This window comes from Antechinus flavipes, chromosome 2 (assembly GCF_016432865.1).
Source record: "Antechinus flavipes isolate AdamAnt ecotype Samford, QLD, Australia chromosome 2, AdamAnt_v2, whole genome shotgun sequence".
NCBI classification, from domain to species: domain Eukaryota; kingdom Metazoa; phylum Chordata; class Mammalia; order Dasyuromorphia; family Dasyuridae; genus Antechinus; species Antechinus flavipes.
Genome location: NC_067399.1, coordinates 524,192,353 through 524,214,206, shown reverse-complemented (window position 1 = coordinate 524,214,206; position 21,854 = coordinate 524,192,353). Strand labels below are relative to the sequence as shown.

Genomic DNA, 21,854 nt, shown 5'->3' with positions numbered 1-21,854 from the left:
AATTTTTAAATTCCCTGTCCTTCTCATATTGTAAGTAGGTTGTTTTATTCAAATTTCCCTGGGAATATTTTGGAAAAGATCTTCAAAAGACAGGAGGAAGAGAAGGAGTCAGTTGTCCCAAGTATAGGTTCTGCAGTGATGAAAATTTGTTATCTTCCCTCGAAGTATACATATAAATGCTTTTTAAATAAGCAGTACAAATTTTCTAAATTTTAAGTATAGTAGTGACTAGCTGCTTTTTGAGTGTGAGTTCACTGAGTTCATTAACTCTCATGATTGCCAAATTTGTAGATGATTCGCTTTGGTTCAGAGAGAGAGATAGACTTAAGACAATGGAAACCATATTGAAAAGTATTTCAGCAGGCTGAAACATAAGGCTAAAATGAAGAAACTGATACACAAAATAAAATTCCAGCATTTAGATTCAGAAAATCAAATACAAAAATAAAGAATACAGGAAATCTGACTGGAAGGGCAGAGTGGGGAGAAAATATCATATGTTATTGTTTAAATTTGAAGATCTTAGTTGGCCACAAGCTTGCCTGCTGCTTAAAAACAAAACAATAGGAAAACCTGCTAATATATTCAGCCTGAATGATTGTTATTGTTAATAATGATGATTCACAATTTTGTAGTGCTTTAAAGTTCACAAAGTGCTTTTCACAAGTAGGTTCCACAAGCAAGTAGGTTAGTAAGGACATTATTATCTCCATTTTACAATTGGGGGAACTGAAACTTAGAGAGATATGGGAAGTGATTTATCAAACAGTAGGAAGGGTCAGGATGTCTCTGATAGTCGCTCACTCTGTGTCTCTGGGCAAATCATTTAACTGCAATGAACCTTGCCTGCTACCCTAGGACCACTAAGGTGGAGAAAGAAAACCCATTTGTGTTGGTGAAGAATTCTTACAATGTGAGCTCTCCATGGTAATGAAACAATGGCACATTCAAGTTTTGCCTTACGGTTAAGAGAAGTAAAGGGAGTGTAATGAAGTGTTGGACTGAACATTAAGAACCTACATTCTGCATGACTTTTATAGAAATGCTTTGTGTAACCTCTCATGTGCCTTCCTGGGATGGGGGAAGGAAGTAAAGAGGGAGAAAGGGAGAGAATCTGGAACTCAGTTTTAAAAAAAAAAAAATAAATAACAGTTTTTTATTTTTCAAAACACATACAAAGATGGTTTTCAACATTCACCCTTGCAAAAACTTGTGTTTTAACTTTTTCTCCCTCCTTCCACTAGACAGCAAGTAATCCAGTATAGGTTAAACATGTGCAATTCTTCTAAACATATTTCCACATTGCTGCACAAGAAAAATCAGATCAAAAGGGAAGGGGGAATGAAAAAGAAACAAACAACAACAGGTGAAAATACTGTGCTTTGAGCAATATTCAGACTCCATAGTTTTCTCTCTGAATGCAGATGCTTCTTTCCATCCCAAGTCTATTGGAATTGCCTTGAATTATTTCATTGTTGAAAGAACCAACTCCATCACAGTTGATCATTGGAACTTAAAGTTTTGAAAACAAATGTTTTTTTTAAAAATTGTTTTATGTGTAACTGGGAAAAATAAAATCTTTTTTAAAAATTTAAAATATCTCTTTTTAAAAATACCTAATAAAAAAAGAAAGAAAAGAACCTACATTCAAGTGCAAACATTAATTTACCTGGCAGAGTTGGATGAGTTACTTTCTCTGGTCTTATTTTCTGTACCTGTCAAATGAGGAAGGACTGGATTAGCTCACCTACTTGGCAGGTCCTATGGAAAGAGTATCTGGCCTTGACTCAAGAAGGTCTGGGTTCAGATCCAGCTTGAATGCTAGCTGTGTGACACTGGGCAAGCCATATAAACTCTGTCTGCCTCAGATTCTTCATGTATTTAATTGGAATAACAATAGCACCTCCCTCCCAGAGTCATTGTGAGGATCAAATGGGCTAATATTTGTGAAGCACTTTGAGAAACTTACAATGCTATATAAGCGCTAGTTGTTGTTATTCTTATCTCTGATAAATGTTATACTCTTTGTCATTTTTCAGTTTCCTCTCTGTGCTAGTTTTTTCCAAGAAAACCCAGGTCCTCCTCCTCCCTTCAATTCATCTATCACGGTCAAATCAGCGAAGCAAGTAGTCAAGCCAAATAACAAGAATTTCCGGACAACAGTTGGCAACAAGGTACCAAGAAGATCTTTGGGAGTAGTAAAGAGAAGGGAGGCTGTGGGTGTGAGCTCTGCTGTTTCTCTTGGAGAGTCATGTATCTACATAATCTATATTCTTTTTTTTTTTTTAAGTTTTTTTATTTAATAATTACATTATATTGACACTCATTTCTCTTCCGATTTTTTTCCCCTCCCTCCCTCCACCCCCTCCCCTAGATGGCAAGCAGTCCTTTATATGTTGGATATGTTGCAGTATATCCTAGATACAATATATGTTTGCAGAACCGAACAGTTCTCTTGTTGCGTAGGGAGAATTGGATTCAGAAGGTATAAATAATCCGGGAAGAAAAACAAAAATGCAGATAGTTCACATTCGTTTCCCAGTGTTCTTTCTTTGGGTGTAGCTGCTTTTGTCCGTCATTTATCAATTGAAACTCAGGTCTCTTTGTCAAAGAAATCCACTTCCATCAAAATATGTCCTCATACAATATCGTTGTCGAAGTGTATAATGATCTCCTGGTTCTGCTCATTTCACTTAGCATCAGTTCATGAAGGTCTCTCCAAGCCTCTCTGTATTCATCCTGCTGGTCATTTCTTACAGAACAATAATATTCCATAACATTCATATACCACAATTTACCCAGCCATTCTCCAATTGATGGGCATCCATTCATTTTCCAGTTTCTAGCCACTACAAACAGGGCTGCTACAAACATTTTGGCACATACAGGTCCCTTTCCCTTCTTTAGTATTTCTTTGGGATATAAGCCCAATAGAAACACTGCTGGATCAAAGGATATGCACATTTTGATAATTTTTTGGGCATAATTCCAGATTGCTCTCCAGAATGGTTGGATTCGTTCACAACTCCACCAACAATGCATTAGTGTCCCAGTTTTCCCGCATCCCCTCCAACATTCATCATTATTTTTTCCTGTCATCTTAGCCAATCTGACAGGTGTGTAGTGGTATCTCAGAGTTGTCTTAATTTGCATTTCTCTGATCAATAATGATTTGGAACACTCTTTCATATGAGTGGTAATAGTTTCAATCTCATCCTCTGAAAATTGTCTGTTCATATCCTTTGACATAATCTATATTCTAGGGCAGATGTGGGAAATATCATTTTTAAAATATAAAAATATAAACAATTCAAATATGATATACAACACATAATAATGCAGCAAATAAATAATACAAATATAAAAATACAAAAAATAGAATATATTAACAGTGGGGTGTTTATTAAGGTAACACAAGTCTAGCCCAATTTTTTTGGGGGGGGGCTTTTTATTGGCTGCTGTTTTCAATATCTTTTGGAAAGTAATCATCACAATAACAATAGCTTATGTTTATGGGACACTTTGTGGTCATCAAATGCTTTATTTGCATTACCTCACTCAAGGTGCCAAATATTGTCCTGTGTTTTCAAGGTTATTTGTTTTTAAATCAGATCCATGGTTTCATTGGTAAACAGGGAATTATCTCAATAAGAAACTTCTTTTCTCAGAGCAAATGGGCAGTTGATTTCAAATGCAAAGTCTTAAATTATCTAAGCCCCTGAGATCAAAGTGCTGGCTTAACATAATCACTGAGTGTGAGGAAGACTTTGAACTTGGGTCTTTCTGATACTGAGACCAGCTCTCAGTCCAGTACACTACAGAGTATCTCTGCATAGTTTATTTATTTATTTGTTTGTTTTTATTTTATTTTATTTTATAATAATTTTTTATTGACAGAATCCATGCCAGGGTAATTTTTCTACAACATTATCCCTTGTACTTGGTTCTGTTCTGATTTTTCCCCTCCCTCCCTCCATCCCCTCCCCTAGATGGCAAGCAGTCCTATATATGTTAAATATGTTGCAGTATATCCCAGATACAATATATGTCTTCTGCATAGTTTATAAAAGCAATGTTAAACCTATGTTTTTATAACTCAGAAGGTTGTTATAAGATACAGCTGAAATAAGTATATGTAAAGCACTTTGCAAAGTTTAACATACTGTGTAACCGTAAATTATTATTGCAGAAGTTCAAGCTTATTCTAATTCACCAGTGCTGGTAATCTCAACAATGTGAGCATTTCTTCCAACCAGGCAACTTGCATCCAATCCTACCCTGGGAGCCTCCTGCACATGTCCTCCCATAAATTTACATCCAATGTTCTAAAAGCACATTCATTATTTTGACAGTTTTTGGTGGAGCACAGAGGCTAACCATCAGTTACCCTTTCTCTTGGCTACATGTCCAGCCCACTTTTTTTTTCCCAGACATATATTTCTCCGGTCACATTCACATTCTTCATTTGAATGTGTTGACACCTGCTTTAACCCCCTACCTATCTTTTCATTTTCCTTTGGTGACCCTCAACTTCAAATCTTCAAAGAACTCTAATATCGCATTGGCTCACAGCCATTATTACTAGAAGGATATCTGTGTAAACAATATAGGTCTTTGTTTTAGGGTGAAGTTTGGAGTTGCTAAAAAGAGCCGCCTAAGTGCCCAAAGACAAATTATCCATTCTCTCTCCCTTGTTCATTTCAGGGTCTAATATCCATTTGTCATATTGACCTATACATATACATGTGTTGTTATATGTGTGTATATGCACACATGCTAATAGATGAGCATATAAATATTACATTCTGAACAATAAATATTCTTCATCTACTTGTTTTTCCCTATGTGAATCATTAGGTGAAACTCCTTTGAATGGTTATGAATTTCACTTACTAGGCTTTATAGCATTCCAGGTCTTGCCATAATCACTAGAAGAAATATCTGACACAGTTCGCTAGCTTATTTTGAAAATTTGAGACAATTTTCATTAAATTTAATTTTTTTTAAGTATCATATGTGATATAGACACTCCTGAAATATCCCCCCCACACTTTTTTAAGCATTTTGATTTACTTTTCCCCCTCTTCAGCTTCATACTGAGATAACATGGAAGCTAAGAATGTGTTGATTGTCTAGATGCAAAGGTTAACTTAAGTTCAATATGACATCGATTTGTGACTTTTAATATGACCTGAAAATTTATGGTTTTGTAGTTCCGAAGCTCTTTGTATTTGCTGATGGAGACGCTCAATGCAACCACACCTCACTATGTGAGATGCATAAAGCCAAACGATGAGAAGCTCCCATTTGAGTAAGTGCTCTAATATTCCTGAAGATGCAAATATTGTTCAGTGTCATGGCTAATTATTTAATGCTATTCTTAGAGAGCACAAAAGATTAGGGAACAGAATTTCCTTTATTAATGATTTTCTAAATCTGATGGTTGATATGAATTAATTTAGTGTAAAATTGGAAAAAAAATCAACATTTTTTTCTATCCAGAAAAAAATGAATTTTAGGTATAAAGAGGAATTTATGATTTTAAAATACAAGATTTGAAATAAAAATTCTTTTATTCAATGCTTGTTAAGCACCTTTTATATTATTTTTCTTAGTACTGAAGATGCCAAGATAGTTATGACATAGACCTGGCTCTCAAGGAGTAAACAGTGGAAGAGGTGAATAAGAAAAGAAACTGGAGAGGAGTTAGAATAATTTTATTTGGTCAGGATGTGGACATGTCTTTATCCAAAATTTGCCAATAGCCTAAGATCTTAATAACTAGTGGGAAATCATAATTATATGATAGAATTAAGTAAAAGTTATTTTTTCTTATAAGCATATTACTAAAATATATAGTAATTGGGCTAAGATGATTATATATATATATATATATATATACACACATACAGGAGTTAGATATGTGTTAGAAAAGATTTCAAAAGGGTATCAGTTTGGATATATTCAAAAAATTCAAAAAAAGGACTAAGCTCTTTCATACAATCCAAGACTATACCAAAAAACATCCAGAATCCTATAGGCAAAGGGAAGGAGGATAAGTTGGACAGCCCAGTAAGGCAGGAAGCCTACAGCTTTCTAATCTGAGAATCTTGCTGCCCAAGACACTTCTTCTAGCTCTGATGAGAAATGTAAATTTTCCAACCTTTCAAAGTTTGCAGCATTGTTCTCTGGTCAAGAGCAGAGAGAGAAGAGAGATTCAATCTTCCCATCTCCCCCTCCCTACTTACTTTGCTGCCCTCTGGTTACAGGAATAAGGATCTGGCTCCTCAAGCTTAACTCTCACAGTACACTCCCTTTTCTGATAAATATCATTTCAGAGGTGTGTCTAATTCTTTCAACCCATCTCAATTCATTTGGAAATCCTCAATTCCTCAGCCTCTTCTAATTTCATTCAGTGACTCCTCCCAAATTGATGGAAGACATGTGCATATCTAATTTTGTACCTGTGATTGATGAAGTCTGGGACTTAAGCACACCTAGATTAGACTTTTGGTTGAGTCTATGATTCAGAGAGGCATTATCACTTGATAAAGTTTTCAGGTTGTAGATCATCTAGTTGGTTATATTAATTAGGGTAGATGGATATAGTAATCCCCTTTAAAAGGGGGAGGCCCTTTAAATACAGAAGAGAACAGAAGGCTGTTGAGGAGGAGACAAATAAGCAGAACAGGTTTGAAACTAGGGTGTTGAATTTATCACATTTTTTTAAACCTAAGCTGTGCATAATAGAGATTTACAGTTACATATATAGTTCTCTTTTTTCAGCTCTTCATATGTGGAAATGCTCATGTTTGCTGATGCTTATCAAATTCAGAATAATAAGAAATATCTTTTAAATTTATTCAAAGATAAAGTCATTAAGGAAATATCTAGTAATCATTAAACTAGATTGACAAAGTTTTGCCTAATAGTGATCTATAAGATACCTGTTTTAATAAAATAAAAGAAATGATCTTCAGTTAGCTTATGAGTTGCATTTTAAGTACTTTAATATTCTAGTAACATGATTTACCTGACATCTCTGGGAATAGAGATGTTTCCCACAGATGAATTTTCCATAATTCAAGTTTACCTTTCAGGTGCCAAATTCAACAGATAGTCATTTTTGATGAAAGCCATCTTACTTGAAAGATACTAAACATGACTTACCTTCTTTTAGGTGACAAGACTATCTTTTCTCCCCTCCTTCAGTGTCATAATTATGACCACTCTCTCAGATTCAAATACAAGTCTTTTGGCTCCAAGATCATTCAGCTTTGGTTTGAAGATCTCTAATTGATGAGAAACTCCCTTATTGTTTTGCTCTTCTGTCATATTTCAGTCATGTCTAACTCTTCTTTTGGGAAAGGGGAAAGATTCAAACACAAGTCTTTTGACTCCAAGGTCATCCAGCCTTGGTTTGAAGATCTCTAACTAATGAGAAACTCCCTTATTGTTTTGCTCTTCTGTCATATTTCAGTCATGTCTGACTTTTCTTTTGGGAAAGGGGGGCTTCTTGGCAGAGTTGTGGAGTGGAATTCCCTTCTCCAGCTCATTTTACAGATGGGAAAACTGAAACAAACAGGGTGAAGTGACTTACCCAGCATCGCAAGCTGGTAAGTGTCTGAGGCTAGATTTGAAGTCAGAAAGATGAGTCTTCCTGACTCCAGTTGTGGTTCTCTATCCATTGTGCTACCTTGTTCCCTTCCTTATTGTATAAATGGCCTAACTTTGTGTATGTTTATTCATTATAACAGTTTAAATAGAAATAAATGGCAGCTAGGCAAACTCTGCTTGCCTCAGTTTCCTTATCTATAAAATGAGCTGGAGAAGGACATGGCAAACCATTCTAGCATCTTTGCCAAGAAAACTCCAAATGGGTCACAGAAAAACCTCAAATGGGGTCACAAAGCATTGGACCTGACTAAAATGACCAAATAACAATATCTGGACTCTGCTCTACAGAGACAACAATCCCAAATAAAAGATGATGGGAGATTGTTGCAAACTTTTTGTTCTCTTAGGTTTGACTCCAAAAGAATTGTTCAGCAGCTTCGAGCCTGTGGAGTTTTAGAAACAATCCGCATCAGTGCTCAGAGCTACCCTTCCAGGTAGGTTGCAGAGATTCTTTGGGAACACCGGCTTATTCTGACAGGGGCAGCATTTATCCTGAGCACACATCCTCTGGAAGTGCAGGTGAAAACCTCCTAAGCCCTTTCTTCCTGCCCTGGGAAAAGGCTTTAGCCTAGGGCAAAAGTGGGCTGTAAGGGAAATAGGCTTCCCACTTGTTGGGCATATTTACAGTTGCTGGGTCCCAAACTCCACAACGGCTGAGAGAGAGAAGTTTATATGGAGGTGGCAAGGGAAAAGTTCCACGGGAGGGAGACCTGGCAGTGGCAAACTAAAAGAGCTCTTGGTGGCTGATGAGAAGGATGCAGGATAATGGAGTGGGAGGATGCTACTTGGCTCTGTACCACCAGCCCCAGGATAACCCTCAGCCCTCCTCACTGCTGCTGTCACTCAGAGGGCCAGCAGAGGCAGTGGCAGAAAGCGTTCTAGGGCATGTGAAAAGAGCACTGCACCCTAAGCATACTGTCATTTGCTGAATTTGAATCTTTTTTCCCCAGGTGGACGTACATTGAGTTTTATAGCCGCTACGGAATTCTCATGACTCAGCAGGAACTTGCCTTTAGTGATAAGAAGGAGGTTTGCAAGGTGGTTTTACACAGATTAATCCAGGTTAGTCTGTACCTCCTTACTATAGGTCACTTTTTCTTTCTTACATAATTCAGTTCAACATTTTTTAATCAGTTTCTGGATATAAAGCACTGAGAAGCTGATTATCTATAAAAGGAGTAGTCCAGGAAAAATAATCTGTAAAGTCCCTCCACCTTAGTACTGTGACTTCAGGATGTAAATTTTAGGAGACTGACAGGGTTTCTACCCTCATGGAGTTCACAGTTCACTAAAGGACTATGATACATATACCAGTGGATACAAAACAGTATATAAAGAGTGTATAATAATAGGGACAAGCATTTATGTAATGTTTTAAAATTTGCAGAGCATTGTACATGTTAACTCATTGATCCTTGTGAAGAAGGTACTATTCTTCCTATTTTACAGATGAAGAAACTGAGACTGAGAGGTTAAGTGAGTCACCTAGGAAAGCATAGCTATTAAGTGCTTGTGGTAGAATTCAAACCCAAGACTTCTGAGGGGTGGGGGAGAAAGAGGAGGAGGTGATGTGTAAAATGGGTATTTAAAAAAAAAGTGTAGAAATTCAACAAATGAATGGAATGAAGGGAGGGCTGCAAGCATAGGGAATATAGTTTGAGCAAAAGAATGAAGGTAGGAAAGGGCAAAATGTACCATTTAGCAAAAAATTAGAGTATGTAGAAAGTAGTCTGAGCTATAGCTAGAAAGATAGGGGGGCAATAAATTGCGGTGGTGATTGGAGTATAATCTGTGACCCAGAACCGAAGCTCTAGATTTATATATCCCAGATAAAAGCGTGGGAGCTTCTCATTACTCTCTGGTTTGTGCTGATACTCCTAGAAAGGATTCTAGGACTGTACAACAAAAGGAAAAGGGCCTGGCTAAGTTATAGAGCAAGTACTTTGGCTAATAAAACATCAAATAGAGGACAGGCTTTATTTAACCTGACCAAAAAAAAAAAAAAAAAAAAGATGCAGAAGACTCATTCTCCACTTCATAAATGGTCCAGCTATCCCTCTTACTCTTTTTTTTTTAAATTTAATGATTACTTTATAATGACAACATTATTCCTTGCACTCGTTTCTTTTCCGATTTTTCCCCCTCCCTCCCTCCACCCCCTCCCCTAGATGGCAAGCAGTCCCCCTCTTACTCTTTTCATTATATCTCTGCTTTCTTTAGAGAATATAAATTCCTCTAAACTTATTGGACAATTTAAGCTTTAAAGTCCTCCCAATCCCAAAGTAAAGAAACTCTTCTTTCCAGTGAGTCTCCCTGTCCTCCCAACAGAGATTACAACCATAGGCCTGAAGTCCCTCAGCATGAAAAAAATATTCAGGATAGGAAAAAAAATTTAAACAATAACCCTTTCTTTGACAAGCTCTATCTACCCACAGACCTAGGAAGTCTTCAATTCTTAAAGGTCCATTCTAGAGTTGGTCCCTCCTCCAAGAGAAAACTTTGCACTTAAAACCTCCATAGAATTCCTGGACTTTTCCCCTCAAACCTGCACAGTCACATAATTCACAATGTGGGTGAAAGGCAATATTTGGATTTACCTTTCACTTTGTGTTTCCTATTATTCCTGGTATTTGTGTCCAAAACCCCTCTTCTATTTAACGACCTTTTAGATACTTGAATTCTCTTTCTTCTTCTCCATTAACTGTTATTAGTTAACTATTCCCATTTCTTTCAGAAGTGCTGGTAACCATACTTATTGTATGACCATAATCTCTTCCCCAAGATTTCAGGTGTCTCACATATATTGTGGAAAATCTGCTTATATTAAATCTGGGAAAGAACATGTCTGATTAAGTATACTGTTTTCTCTTCTAGGACTCTAACCAATATCAGTTTGGTAAAACAAAAATTTTCTTCAGAGCAGGACAGGTGGCCTATTTAGAAAAGCTCCGGTTGGATAAACTGAGGCAAGGATGTATTATAATACAAAAGCACATCCGAGGCTGGCTCCAGAGAAAGAAATTTCTCCGGCAGAGAAAAGCTGCTGTGACAATACAGCAATACTTTCGTGGACAGCAAACTGTAAGGTATTAGATTGATGTACATAATGGGAATAGGGTGGTATATATAGTATAGGTGCTTACACATACAAGTAGAGAAGAAATGAAGGATTCTGGGAGTTAATTAGAGGAGTGAGAAGGCTGAGTTTCTGACTTTTCATTCTGATTTGACCACTATTTTAATATGTAATCCTAGAGGAATTGCTCTATCCTCTTAAATTTGGGTTTTCTTTGGTGACATTTATGTTGTCTCTTCCTCTTAATAGTATAGTGAGTGATTTTTTAAATGAAGATAAATTAATGGGGTAATGAAATTATAAATATTAATTTATATTCATAAGTTTGAGAACTTTGGATCTATTACCTGGAATTCAATTCAATCAAAAAATATTTGTTAAGTATCTGCTGTATATAAGGTGTTATGATAGATTGGGGGGATACAAAGGAAAATAATAATTCAATCAACAAACATTTATTAATTGCCTGTCATGTGCCAGATACTCTCTTACATGCTGTAAATAAAGACAAAGGTGAAGTAGCATTTCAAATAACTTGTTTTCTGTTGGCAGAAAGAACATGTATCCATATAAATCTGAATACATAAATAAAGGAAATCTGGGGAGGGTTGGAACATTGACAGTTGGAGGATCAGGAAATAGCATTTAAGCTGAGCTTTGAAGGAAACCAAGAATTCTAAAAGACTGGGGTGAGGAGGGAATGCATGAGAGACAGCTTGTGCAAAGGCATGGAGATATGGGAAATGAGGTATCATGAGTGTTGAGCTATTTTGTCTGAAAAGTCATGAAAGAAAGTAATGTATAATAAGCTTGGAAAAGTAAGTTGGATACAGCTTCAGAAGAGTTTTAAATACCCAACAGAAACATTTGCATTTGACTTTTTAGAAGATCTAAAAGAAAATCATAGAAATTTCTTGAGTGGGATGGTGATATGGTTAGATATGTGTTTGGAGAGAAATCACTTTGGCAGCTGAGTAGTGGATAGATTAAAGAAGGGAAAGATGAGGCAGGGAATTCCATTAGCTATTACAGTAATCATAGTGATGAGAACCTGTTCTATAGAAGTGGCCATGTGAACAGAGAAGGACAGTGGATGCAAGAGCTTTTATAGAAAGAGAAGTGACAAGACTTGCCAAATAATGGTATATGTGGAAGAAAAGAGGGGAATTTATGATGACTGTGAGGTTGTGGAATGATGCAGGTGCCCTCAAAAGAAATGGGGAATTTTGGATGGAGATTAGGTTTGAAGAGAAAAGAAGTTCTATTTTGAACATGTTATGTTTGAGATGTTTGTGGAACGTCCAGTTCAAAATGTCCAGTGGACAGTTGGGTGATAAAGAGAAATATATAGATCCAGGAGTAATATGTTGACAATTAAATTCATGGAAGCTAATGGGGTCACTATGAAATAGACTATATAACTAGAGGCCATAGCATATGGCAAGAGCTTTGGGATAGACTCACAGTTAGGATGCAAGATGTGATTCTCCAGGAGGGTGAAAAGAGATAAGAGACAAAAAGACAGTCTCTCCTTGTCAGAAGCAGATTTGAAGCAGATTTGAGGGGGCTTATTAGCCATCACACTGAAAAGTGATCTTTGCCATTGAGGGAAAAGATAAAAATAAATATTAATAGGTAGAAAATTTGAATCATTATCTTGCAGTGAAAAGACTGTATGTGGTCTTAGAGGACCTAAGTTCAAATTCAGGCTCTTCCACTTACTTCCCATGTGATCTTGAGCAACTCAACTAAGTTCCTTAGCCCTCAGTGTACTCATTTCTGAGACGGAATGATTTGTACTGGATAATCATTGAAAGCGCTTTCAAGTCTAGACCTATGAACATAAGGTTATTTAATTTCTCTGGATCTCAATTTCCCTATCCATAAAATGACCATTTGCTTCCTTCTAAAGGCTGTTAGAGCTCTCAACTTAGCATGTGATGATCATTTTCATAAGAACAGTGTAACAGTCTTGGGAAGTTCCCTGAGAGCAAATTGAATCCTCTCCTTCAGTAACCCCTGAGGGGCATCACATACAGTATTTCAGCACAATACTGTAAATAATGTTAGTGACCATAGTCCTGAGTCATCAAGAAAAGTTTTAAACAATGACGGGAAGTGTGATACATTTTTAAAGATTTCCATCAAAGATTAAAATAAATAAATTAAGTAAATTGTTAGGACTGCAATCAATAATCTTCATAAGTGAACAGCACATTCTTAGATTTTATCAGGGTAATGAAAAAGCATCTTACTACAATTAATAGCTTTCTTTTCTATAGTGCTTTAAGATTTTCAAAGTGCTTTTTGTTAATTAGTCCCATTTTATAGGTGAGAAAACAGATTCTGAGAAGGTAAGTGATGTGGCCATAAGCTAGTATTTTACCTATTTTGGTTGCCTCTTAGAGATGCTGGAAGGACAAATGAAGGATAAATTGATTTCTCTACTCCTCAGCAACCCCTTAAGGTATCAGGAGCATAATTCATTAGTGAAAAGGGATAGCACATTATTAAGGTCCTCTTCTCCTTTTGCCCTATATAATTTCATGTAGTGATCTCATGTGGTAACCTCATAAGTTCCCACAGATTCAGTTAACATATGTATAGGATGATTCCCACAACTCTGACTTATCTACCTAGCTTTAGTCTCTCCTTGGTATTATAATCCTGTATCAACAACTATGCATATTTTCATATCTCAAATGAAATGTCCCATAGGCATCTCAAACTCAACATAACTAATACGTAATTCCCCCCAGACCTTCCTCTCTTCTTCACTTCCCTCTTGCTACCAAGTCATAAGTGCAAAACCTGTTTTCATCATCAACTCCCCATGCTCCCTCAACCCACATATGATCCCACTGCCAAATCTCATTGTATCTCCCTTTACATCATCCCTTAAATATGTCCTCTGTGCTTACACAACCTTTCCCGAATTCAAGCCCTCATCATCTCATTTCTGGACTATTGCAATAGCTTCCTAATAGACCTTCCTGCCTCCGGTTTCTCCATACTACAAAGCTGCCGAGATCATTTTTCTAAAGAGTAGCTTTGACCATGTCACTTCCCCCTCCACTCATTCAGTAAAATCCATTGGCTTCCTCCTATCTCCAGGATCAAATACAAAACCCTGTGTTTGGTATTTAAAGCTTTCATAACCTGGCCCCTTCCCATGTTTTCTGCCTTCTGATGCTTCCATTTCCTCACTCTGCAATCCAGGATCTGCTGTACTTGCTGTTCCTTAGGTACAACCAACACACACACTCACACTCTCTCTCTCTTTCTTTCTCTCCTTTCTCTTTCTCTCTCTCTATGTCTGTCTCTGTCTCTCTCTCTCCTCTCTCTCTCTCTCTCTCTCTCTCTCTCTCTCTCTCTCTCTCTCTCTCTCTCTCTCTCTCTCTCTCTCTGTCTCTCTCTCTGTCTCTCTCTTCTCTCTCTCTCTCATCACCCTGAATTTGAACTGGATATACCCTGTGCCTGGAACATTCTCTCCCCTCATCTCATCCTCTTCAAATTTCTGGTTCGCTCCCTAGTCATCATCAGCTGCTAGTGCCTCCCCCTTTGAAATTATATTCCAAGGATCACATATGTATGTATAAATAACGATACATATGTGAACATGCAAAGGGTATATATGGTAGAGATGACTTTTCTGTGTATCCTGTGCATTCATGTGTATTTGTATGTATATGAACACACTTGTTTGTGCATGTACAAATGTGTGTGTACGTATGCAGACACCTCATGTATATATTTAGTTATTTACATCGTCACATTAAACTTTGAGTTCCTTGAGAACAGAGGCTGTTTGCCTTTCTTTGTGTCTCCCACATTCAGCAAAGTGCCAGACATACTTAATAAATGCTTGCTGACTGAATGATTGAAAAAACATTATCTTCATTATGTGAGTGCATGTGTCTATGGGTATATGTATGTTTAGTCTCTGATAGTGGCTTCTGATTGAGTCATTAGAAGTAAGCTTGGGATCAAAGTAAAAAGATCAATGTAAATATCCACTGTACTTATGAATGTGCTTCAATAAAGCCACTGTGTATGCTCTTGGATTCATTAAAATGTGTGTGTGTGAGCCTGCCCGCATTCATGTGTGCATGTATGCATTGGTGTACACACTTATACAGTATTCAGAACATATACAAACTTCATCGGGGGATGTGCTGTTCCATAGAAGTGAAGGTGACTAGTCTCAGCACGGACGGTTTGTGTAAGCCCATCTTTCATGGAAACCTTTAAAAATGTATTGGGCACTTCCCATTCTAAGCATGTTACAAACCTTTTGTTGATAATTCAGGACTATTATCAGTAACATTGATTATTGGACTAGGAAGAGAGAGATATAGACAGAGAAAGACAGACAGAGAGAGGCAGAGAGCGGGGAGGAGAGAGAGGGGAGGAGAGCAGGATGGAGAGGGAGAAGGAGAGGAAGAGAGAGAGAGAGGAGAGGAGAGGAGAGTGTGAGTGTGAGTGTGTGTTATCGTGTGGGTTAGTTTTACTTAAGTGTTATTCTTTGTTGTAAGGTAAAGTTTAAGAGCTTGGCATACTGAATAGAGAGTAAGTCTCAGAATTAGGAAGACTAACATAGATTTAGCTTCAGACTTGGGCAAGTAATTTAACCTTTTAATGACCTAGACGGCTCCCTAAAACTTAAGTTATGGAGGAAGTGCTGACCTGCATAGGTAGAGTTTTCTCACTCAGAGTTTTCTGTATCATTGCAATCATAGAACTGATCACTTCCCCCACAAAAAGGAGGGGTGCGGCTATTGATTTTGTGGAGGGGCTATTGATGAAAATAATTGTACCATTAAAACAAGGTGTCATTTTGTTTATCCCCCCCCCCAGGCAACTGGGGTTAAGTGACTGCCCAGGGTCACACAGCTAATAAGTGTTGAGTGTCTGAGGTCAGATTTGAACTCGGGTCCTCCTGACTTCAGGGCTGGGGCTCCATCTACTGCACCACCTCACTGCCCGAGGGTGTCTTTTTTTTTTTTTTTTGGTAAGAAAAACTTGTGTTTTATAAATATAAAGTAGTCCAGCAGAAGCAGACATTATGTGGTAAACAAATTAACCTTATATTCTTTTTAATCAAGGAAAGCTATCTCTGCCACAGCCTTGAAAGAAGCATGGGCAGCCATCATTCTTCAGAAGCATTGTCGAGGCTATCTGGTTCGAAACCTTTACCAGCTCATTCGCGTGGCCACCATAACGATACAGGCGTATACCCGGGGATTCCTAGCAAGGAAGAAATATCAAAAGGTACAACCAGGGGCCATGATAGTCAAAGAGATTTATTTTTGCTGTCTTGCTACCAATTTCACTTATGCACAGGAAATATTTCAGAAAGGTCAAGATCGATCTTTTGTGTTAACTATTCAAGTAGCTTTGATGTTAGTAGGACCCTGTTGGGAGATTGCATTTTGTAATTTCATCGTTTAAATATACTAGTAGTTGCTGCTTCCTCTCTATAAAATCATAAATCAGTCAGCAAGCATTTATTAACCATCTATCATGTGCTGGGCATGTTAGGTGCTGAGGGAATAAAGATAAAAATGAAACAGTCCCTGTTCTCCGGGAGTTCAGGTTCTGAGTTCTGAAGTCCTTACTGAGCCCGTCTCTGGACTGTTGTGAGAATGTCTAACATCTTATTTTTCAAGATGTTGAAAGAGCACAAAGCTATAATCCTTCAGAAGTACGCCCGAGCCTGGCTGGCCAGACGCAGATTCCAGAACATCCGACGATTTGTCCTGAACATCCAGCTTTCTTACAGGGTACAACGTTTGCAAAAAAAACTAGAAGATCAGGTAAGTTCCCTTTTCCATACGCATTTGCCCACTATTCTGGTGGAAAGAAGAGATTAGGAAATGTAAAGCCCGATGAACTTGGAAGGCTTGTTATAGGACAAAGAGAAGCTTCCCCATCCCTGAAATACAAAGCCTTCATTAGTTTTAAACAATCGTTTTTTCCCCTTCTTTAGAACAAAGAAAATCATGGATTAGTGGAGAAATTAACCAGCCTGGCCACCACTCATGCCAGTGATATGGAGAAGATTCAGAAACTTGAATCAGAGCTTGAAAAATTGGCCTTTCAAAAGCGAACATGTGAAGAGAAAGGAAAGAAGCATAAGGAAGTTATGGAAGAGGTAAAGTTTGTGATCTTTTTTTTTTTTTTCCTACTTAAGAATTCAGTTGTGATACCATATGGGGAAGAGATGAACTGTTTTCCTCAAAAGCATGTTTCTATCAAGCAAATCCTATTTTTGCCATTATTTCCCCTGATTTAAGGAAAAAATAGTTTCTAAGGATAATGGGGTGAAAGGGAGTAAGACGCAGGTCAGAAGGAAGAGAGCAGTAGTTGGAAAGAGACTCAGGAAAGTCCTTTCTGTCTCTGAAAACCCTATATTCCTATGAACTGCCTCCAAAAGATCCTTGAGTAGATTCACTCTCGGAGGTGATCTGTTATCCCCATGCCCACTGGGCTAGAAAGGAGGGTCATTTCCACTGTCTGCTGTACAAATACAGATCCTGAAAGTCTCTTTCAAACTTTGGGATGTGCAGAAAAAGCACTGACTGCTTCTCACATTATTTGTGTCTTCTGCATTTCTCAGAGCTCTGGCTAATAGTGGTTAGATCCAGCAGGCCCTCCCACCATTGCAAAGAAGAGCATTAGGAGCATACCTCCTATTATCTCTTCTTTCAAGTCATGCTTCTTTATAATTTTGCAACATTCACTTTCAATTTATGTGTGTAGTTGTCCTTTCCATTTACATTGTTGTAGCCACCATAAATATTATTTAAATTAGCTAAAATAAATTAATCATTAATTTTTAAAAATACAAATTATTCCTTTTCATTGGGGCTATACTATGGCCTAATTCTGGAGGTATAAACCCAGTAATGGAAGCACTGGGTCAAAAGGTACGGACGTTTTAGCCATAAAATGACTGTACCAATTTTACAGAAGACCTTATAGTCTAATTAGAATCTAGAATTGTAATTAATTTAAATTATATTCTGAGAGCCATCAGCTATAAGAATTGAGAATAACAACAGGCAATGACCCTTATAGGTGAAAGAACATAAAACAATAGAAATTCCTGCATGGTCATAAGCCTATCAGTTTCATATTATGAATTGTAGGTCATTTTGCAATCTAATAAATAAGTCCACTGAGGATTTTAGCCTGACCATAGAAAAATTCATGCAATATGTTTAGAGGCAATCAGGGTTAAATGACTTGCCCCAGGATCACACAGTTGAGGTCAGATTGGAATTCAGATCCTCCTGATAATGGGGCTTATTCTTTATACATTGCATCACCTAGCAGCCCCACACGTAATATATTAAAAAAAAAAAAAATCTTGCTGAGCCCCAAGGAGCCTTGAGATTCCTGCTCCCATCCTTGATGGGTCTTACCCAAAGCTAGGACAGGGAGTGACCCATAGCCGCAGTATGATGGAAAGGGAAGTGGTGACTGAGGACCCAGCATTAAACCCACTTCTCACACTTCCTACCTACCTACCTGTATGACCTTACACATGTCACTTAACTTCTCTTGGGCGCAGTATTTTCATCAACAAAATGTAGGTGATCTCAAGGTTCCTTCTAGCTCTGGATTCCTAACTCCAGAACAGATTCCAAAGCATTTATTTCAGGGAAGAAAAGGTATAGCGCTATAAAAAAAAAAAAAAGATATGATGCACATCCAAAAACTAATTTTTCTACCTTCTTTTTATTAGGGTAATGCCAGTTAATCACAGAATTTTTCTTCCCCTTTTTTTTTTTAAAGAAATTGGCAAATCTTCAGACATACAACAAAGAATTGGAAATGCAAAAAGAGAAAATAGAAAAGAAGCTTCAAGAAAAGACTGAGGAGATGAAAGGTAATATAAGGGGACATAAAATAGTTGGATTTTAAAAAAGAAAGAAAAAAAAAAGCTTAGGAGTGGAACAGAATTGTGGTTTATGGCAAAAGTGAACCTTGTGCAACAAGAAGCTTACTTGACTATGTTCAGCTGATTGACTAGAGAATGGGGTGGGATGGGGTGGGGTGTTTCTGAACTGTTAAAAACTATATTTATAATCTACTAACTGCCTTCTCTGGATACTCCTTTTTGGTTACCTGGGGGGGAAATAGGGGTGGTGGTTGAGTTATAACTGCCCTGAGGGTCCAACATTAGTGCAGAAATAGGAAGGAAGGTTGAGAGTTTATAGAACCTGTTATGGGCCAGAACTTGAAACAAGGTGCTGAGTCAGTGGAATTGATAAAGACAATGGTTATTTAGCAGGGTGCTTAACAGTTCTCTAGTTCAGTACCTGTACTTAGTACTTACTATAGTTCCACAAGATTCACACCTTTAAGAGAGCATATGTAAGCTCGGAGCCTCAGCCAGGATTCGGTTGGGGAGATTCAGAAGCCAGAGAAGGCAGCTGGGGAGAACTAGGGAAGACCGTGGTGGCGGTCCTCCTGCCTCCCCCACAGAAACCAAGACACATTCAGGAGGACCTCAAGAAGCTGGTGGAGGCAGAGAACACAAAGGACTGGCGGCAGGAGCTCAAGCTCTCGGAACCAAGGAGGGAGATAGGCCTCTAAGAAAGCTAACCAGGCCCGGGAAAGGAGACATGACTTGGAAAGAAATAATAAAGAATTTGGACTTTAATCCCTGGCTGCATTTGGGATGATTATTACACTGAACTGAAATGAAGGCTGCCTCCAGAAGCCCCCCCAAGAAACCTGCTCCCAGAGAAGATTACATTTTAGAGAAGAACATTACAAGAACCTAAGTAGAAAGAAGAGAAAGTTGGGGGATAAGATTAAGCGAAGTTCTGTTGGAGACAACATGGTCTATAATGGAGAACGCAGGATCACAGGATCTTCCCACATGCTTCTTGGTTGCTCATTTATCCCATGGGGTGAAGTCCTCCTAAGGGTCCCCAGCCCTTACTTTGAAACCACTATTCTAAGGCATTACATTTAAGCCACTTTATCATCAGATTGGGAATAAATTAAATTCAGCTAACATTTATTGAATACCGCTTGTGTGGAACCAAAACAGGAGTCAGCACCTCGATTATTATTGATTATATACATCCCTCGGTTTTCAGTTCATTGACATTGGAAGTACAGATCTGGCGAATGGAATATAGCCTGGATAAAACTGGTCAGCTCTTCTGAATCATTGACCTCGTCGTAACATGAGAGCTTTTCAAACATGCTAGAACTTGGGGTATGGCAGGACAGATAGGAGAATTGATAGCGAAGGGTCTAGCTATTGATCAGGAGATATGGAAAATACCATAGTACATAGTTTAGTTAATATAGGGGGAAATAAGTGGAGGTCCAGCAATAAAAGTAGAAGGGAAGGAGGTCCCATGGTTAGGACTGAGAAGTTGGGAGATGGGCAAAGACAGGATAGAAGACATAAATACTGGAATCATGGAGGAACACTAGCAAACAGCATCATGACTGTTGATCCTAAGGAAAAGACTTTAATTCTTTGCCCTATTTTCATGTAATTTTCTGAGTGTGCTACATAAAAGCAGGGGAAAAATAGAAGGTGCACTTATTGGGCTGTAAATATCACTTTTCACAATAGCTTTTCACACATGTCATTTTCTTTTGGTCAATCAGATATGGTTGAATAAATAGACATTTAGAAAGGTTGTTCCAGATTTACTTCTGCCATAAACCCCAATTCTCTCCCAGCCCCAAGCTCTGTTATTGGGGTCATTCTATTTACTGATTATGGACTTGACTATGGTCAGAGGCCTACTGTATGAGGCAGATCAGAGAGGAAAGATTTATAACATTACCTTATATAGCATTGAATTTCTCTTAGACTGCCTGGTGGGATTTTCTTTCACCCCATTTCATACAAGACAATAAAATCATCAGTGTGGCAGTGAAGAAGCAACCTGAAAAATCGCAAGCACAATCTGATAGCACAGTGTTTAGGTGGGATAATTTTGTATATCTTCTATAAGATGAAATGGAAGAAGGAAATTTTAAAAACCTCTTAAAACTAGTTTCCAAATTAGCATGTCTCTATTAAAGACAGGGAGTGGGGAGAGGGAAGGGAGGGGAGTGAGACAGAAACAAACATAGACAAACCTCCTCCCCCTTATAAGGTCCCTCAAATAAGAACTATTTAATAACACCACCAGCATTTTTTCCTATCTTTATGGTCTAAAGTTTATTGTTCAGTTATTTTTCATTTGGGGTTTCCTTGGCAAAGATACTGGAGCGATCTTCATTTCCTTCATGTAATGTAATCCTGTAATGAGGTAACTGAAGCAAACAAGTTAAGTGACTTGCCCAGGATCATACATTTAGTACATGCCTGAGGCCAGACTTGAATTAGAAAGATGAGTCCTCTTGACTCTAGGGCCAATACTAATTTATATAATTATCAGAGAGGTAGTGTGACATAGTGCTGGACTTTGAATCAGGAAGTCCTGGGGTCCATTCCCTCTTGTGATTTGCATTGTGTGGCTTTGGGCTAATCAATTAAACTCTCCAAATTTGTACCTTCTCTAAGTTTAAATTATAAATGTGATATAATCTGCTTTAGTGGAAAGAATTCCCATTTCAGGGAAATTAAAAATCCTTGATGTATTGATACATGATTACTAGGTATTTGGTATTTTTTTGAACATCATTTCTCTCTTCACAGATAAAATGGAAGACCTTACAAAGCAGCTTTTTGATGATGTGCAAAAAGAAGAAAGACAAAGAATGTATGAATTACAATTTGTTTTAAAACTACCCTCTTCTTACTTTCTCTGTCTTCTTCTATACTGTGTCTATCCTGCACATAGCCATTATAGATGTATTATTTTAAAGCTACAAGAGATCTTATGTATCATTTAGTTCAGCTTCCACCCCCTTTTAATTTTTTTTTTTACAGAGGCTCAGAGAGGTTAAGGGACTTATATTAAATTACAGAACTAAAATATAGAACTGACAGTCTTCAACTATACCACACAGTAATGCAAATTGTTAAGTTACTCAGACACAGGAGGTTAGGGAGTTTCTGCAGAATAAAGCTTATCTGTTTTAAAACCTAAGATACATGTGACAGTTGAAAAAA

General features: G+C 37.7%; 1 protein-coding gene across 1 annotated transcript in view; it reads left to right on the top strand.

The window, feature by feature from the left end:
* The window catches only part of MYO5C (myosin VC), a 132,114-nt gene that overhangs the window by 68,531 nt on the left and 41,729 nt on the right, over nucleotides 1–21,854 (top strand). Inside the window, exons 15-24 of the mRNA XM_051980669.1 lie at nucleotides 2,040–2,174; nucleotides 5,214–5,311; nucleotides 8,025–8,111; nucleotides 8,628–8,739; nucleotides 10,552–10,763; nucleotides 15,859–16,024; nucleotides 16,423–16,569; nucleotides 16,743–16,907; nucleotides 18,554–18,647; nucleotides 21,438–21,501. Coding sequence (XP_051836629.1) covers nucleotides 2,040–2,174; nucleotides 5,214–5,311; nucleotides 8,025–8,111; nucleotides 8,628–8,739; nucleotides 10,552–10,763; nucleotides 15,859–16,024; nucleotides 16,423–16,569; nucleotides 16,743–16,907; nucleotides 18,554–18,647; nucleotides 21,438–21,501 — 1,280 coding nt within the window. The remainder of the gene's footprint in view (nucleotides 1–2,039; nucleotides 2,175–5,213; nucleotides 5,312–8,024; nucleotides 8,112–8,627; nucleotides 8,740–10,551; nucleotides 10,764–15,858; nucleotides 16,025–16,422; nucleotides 16,570–16,742; nucleotides 16,908–18,553; nucleotides 18,648–21,437; nucleotides 21,502–21,854) is intronic.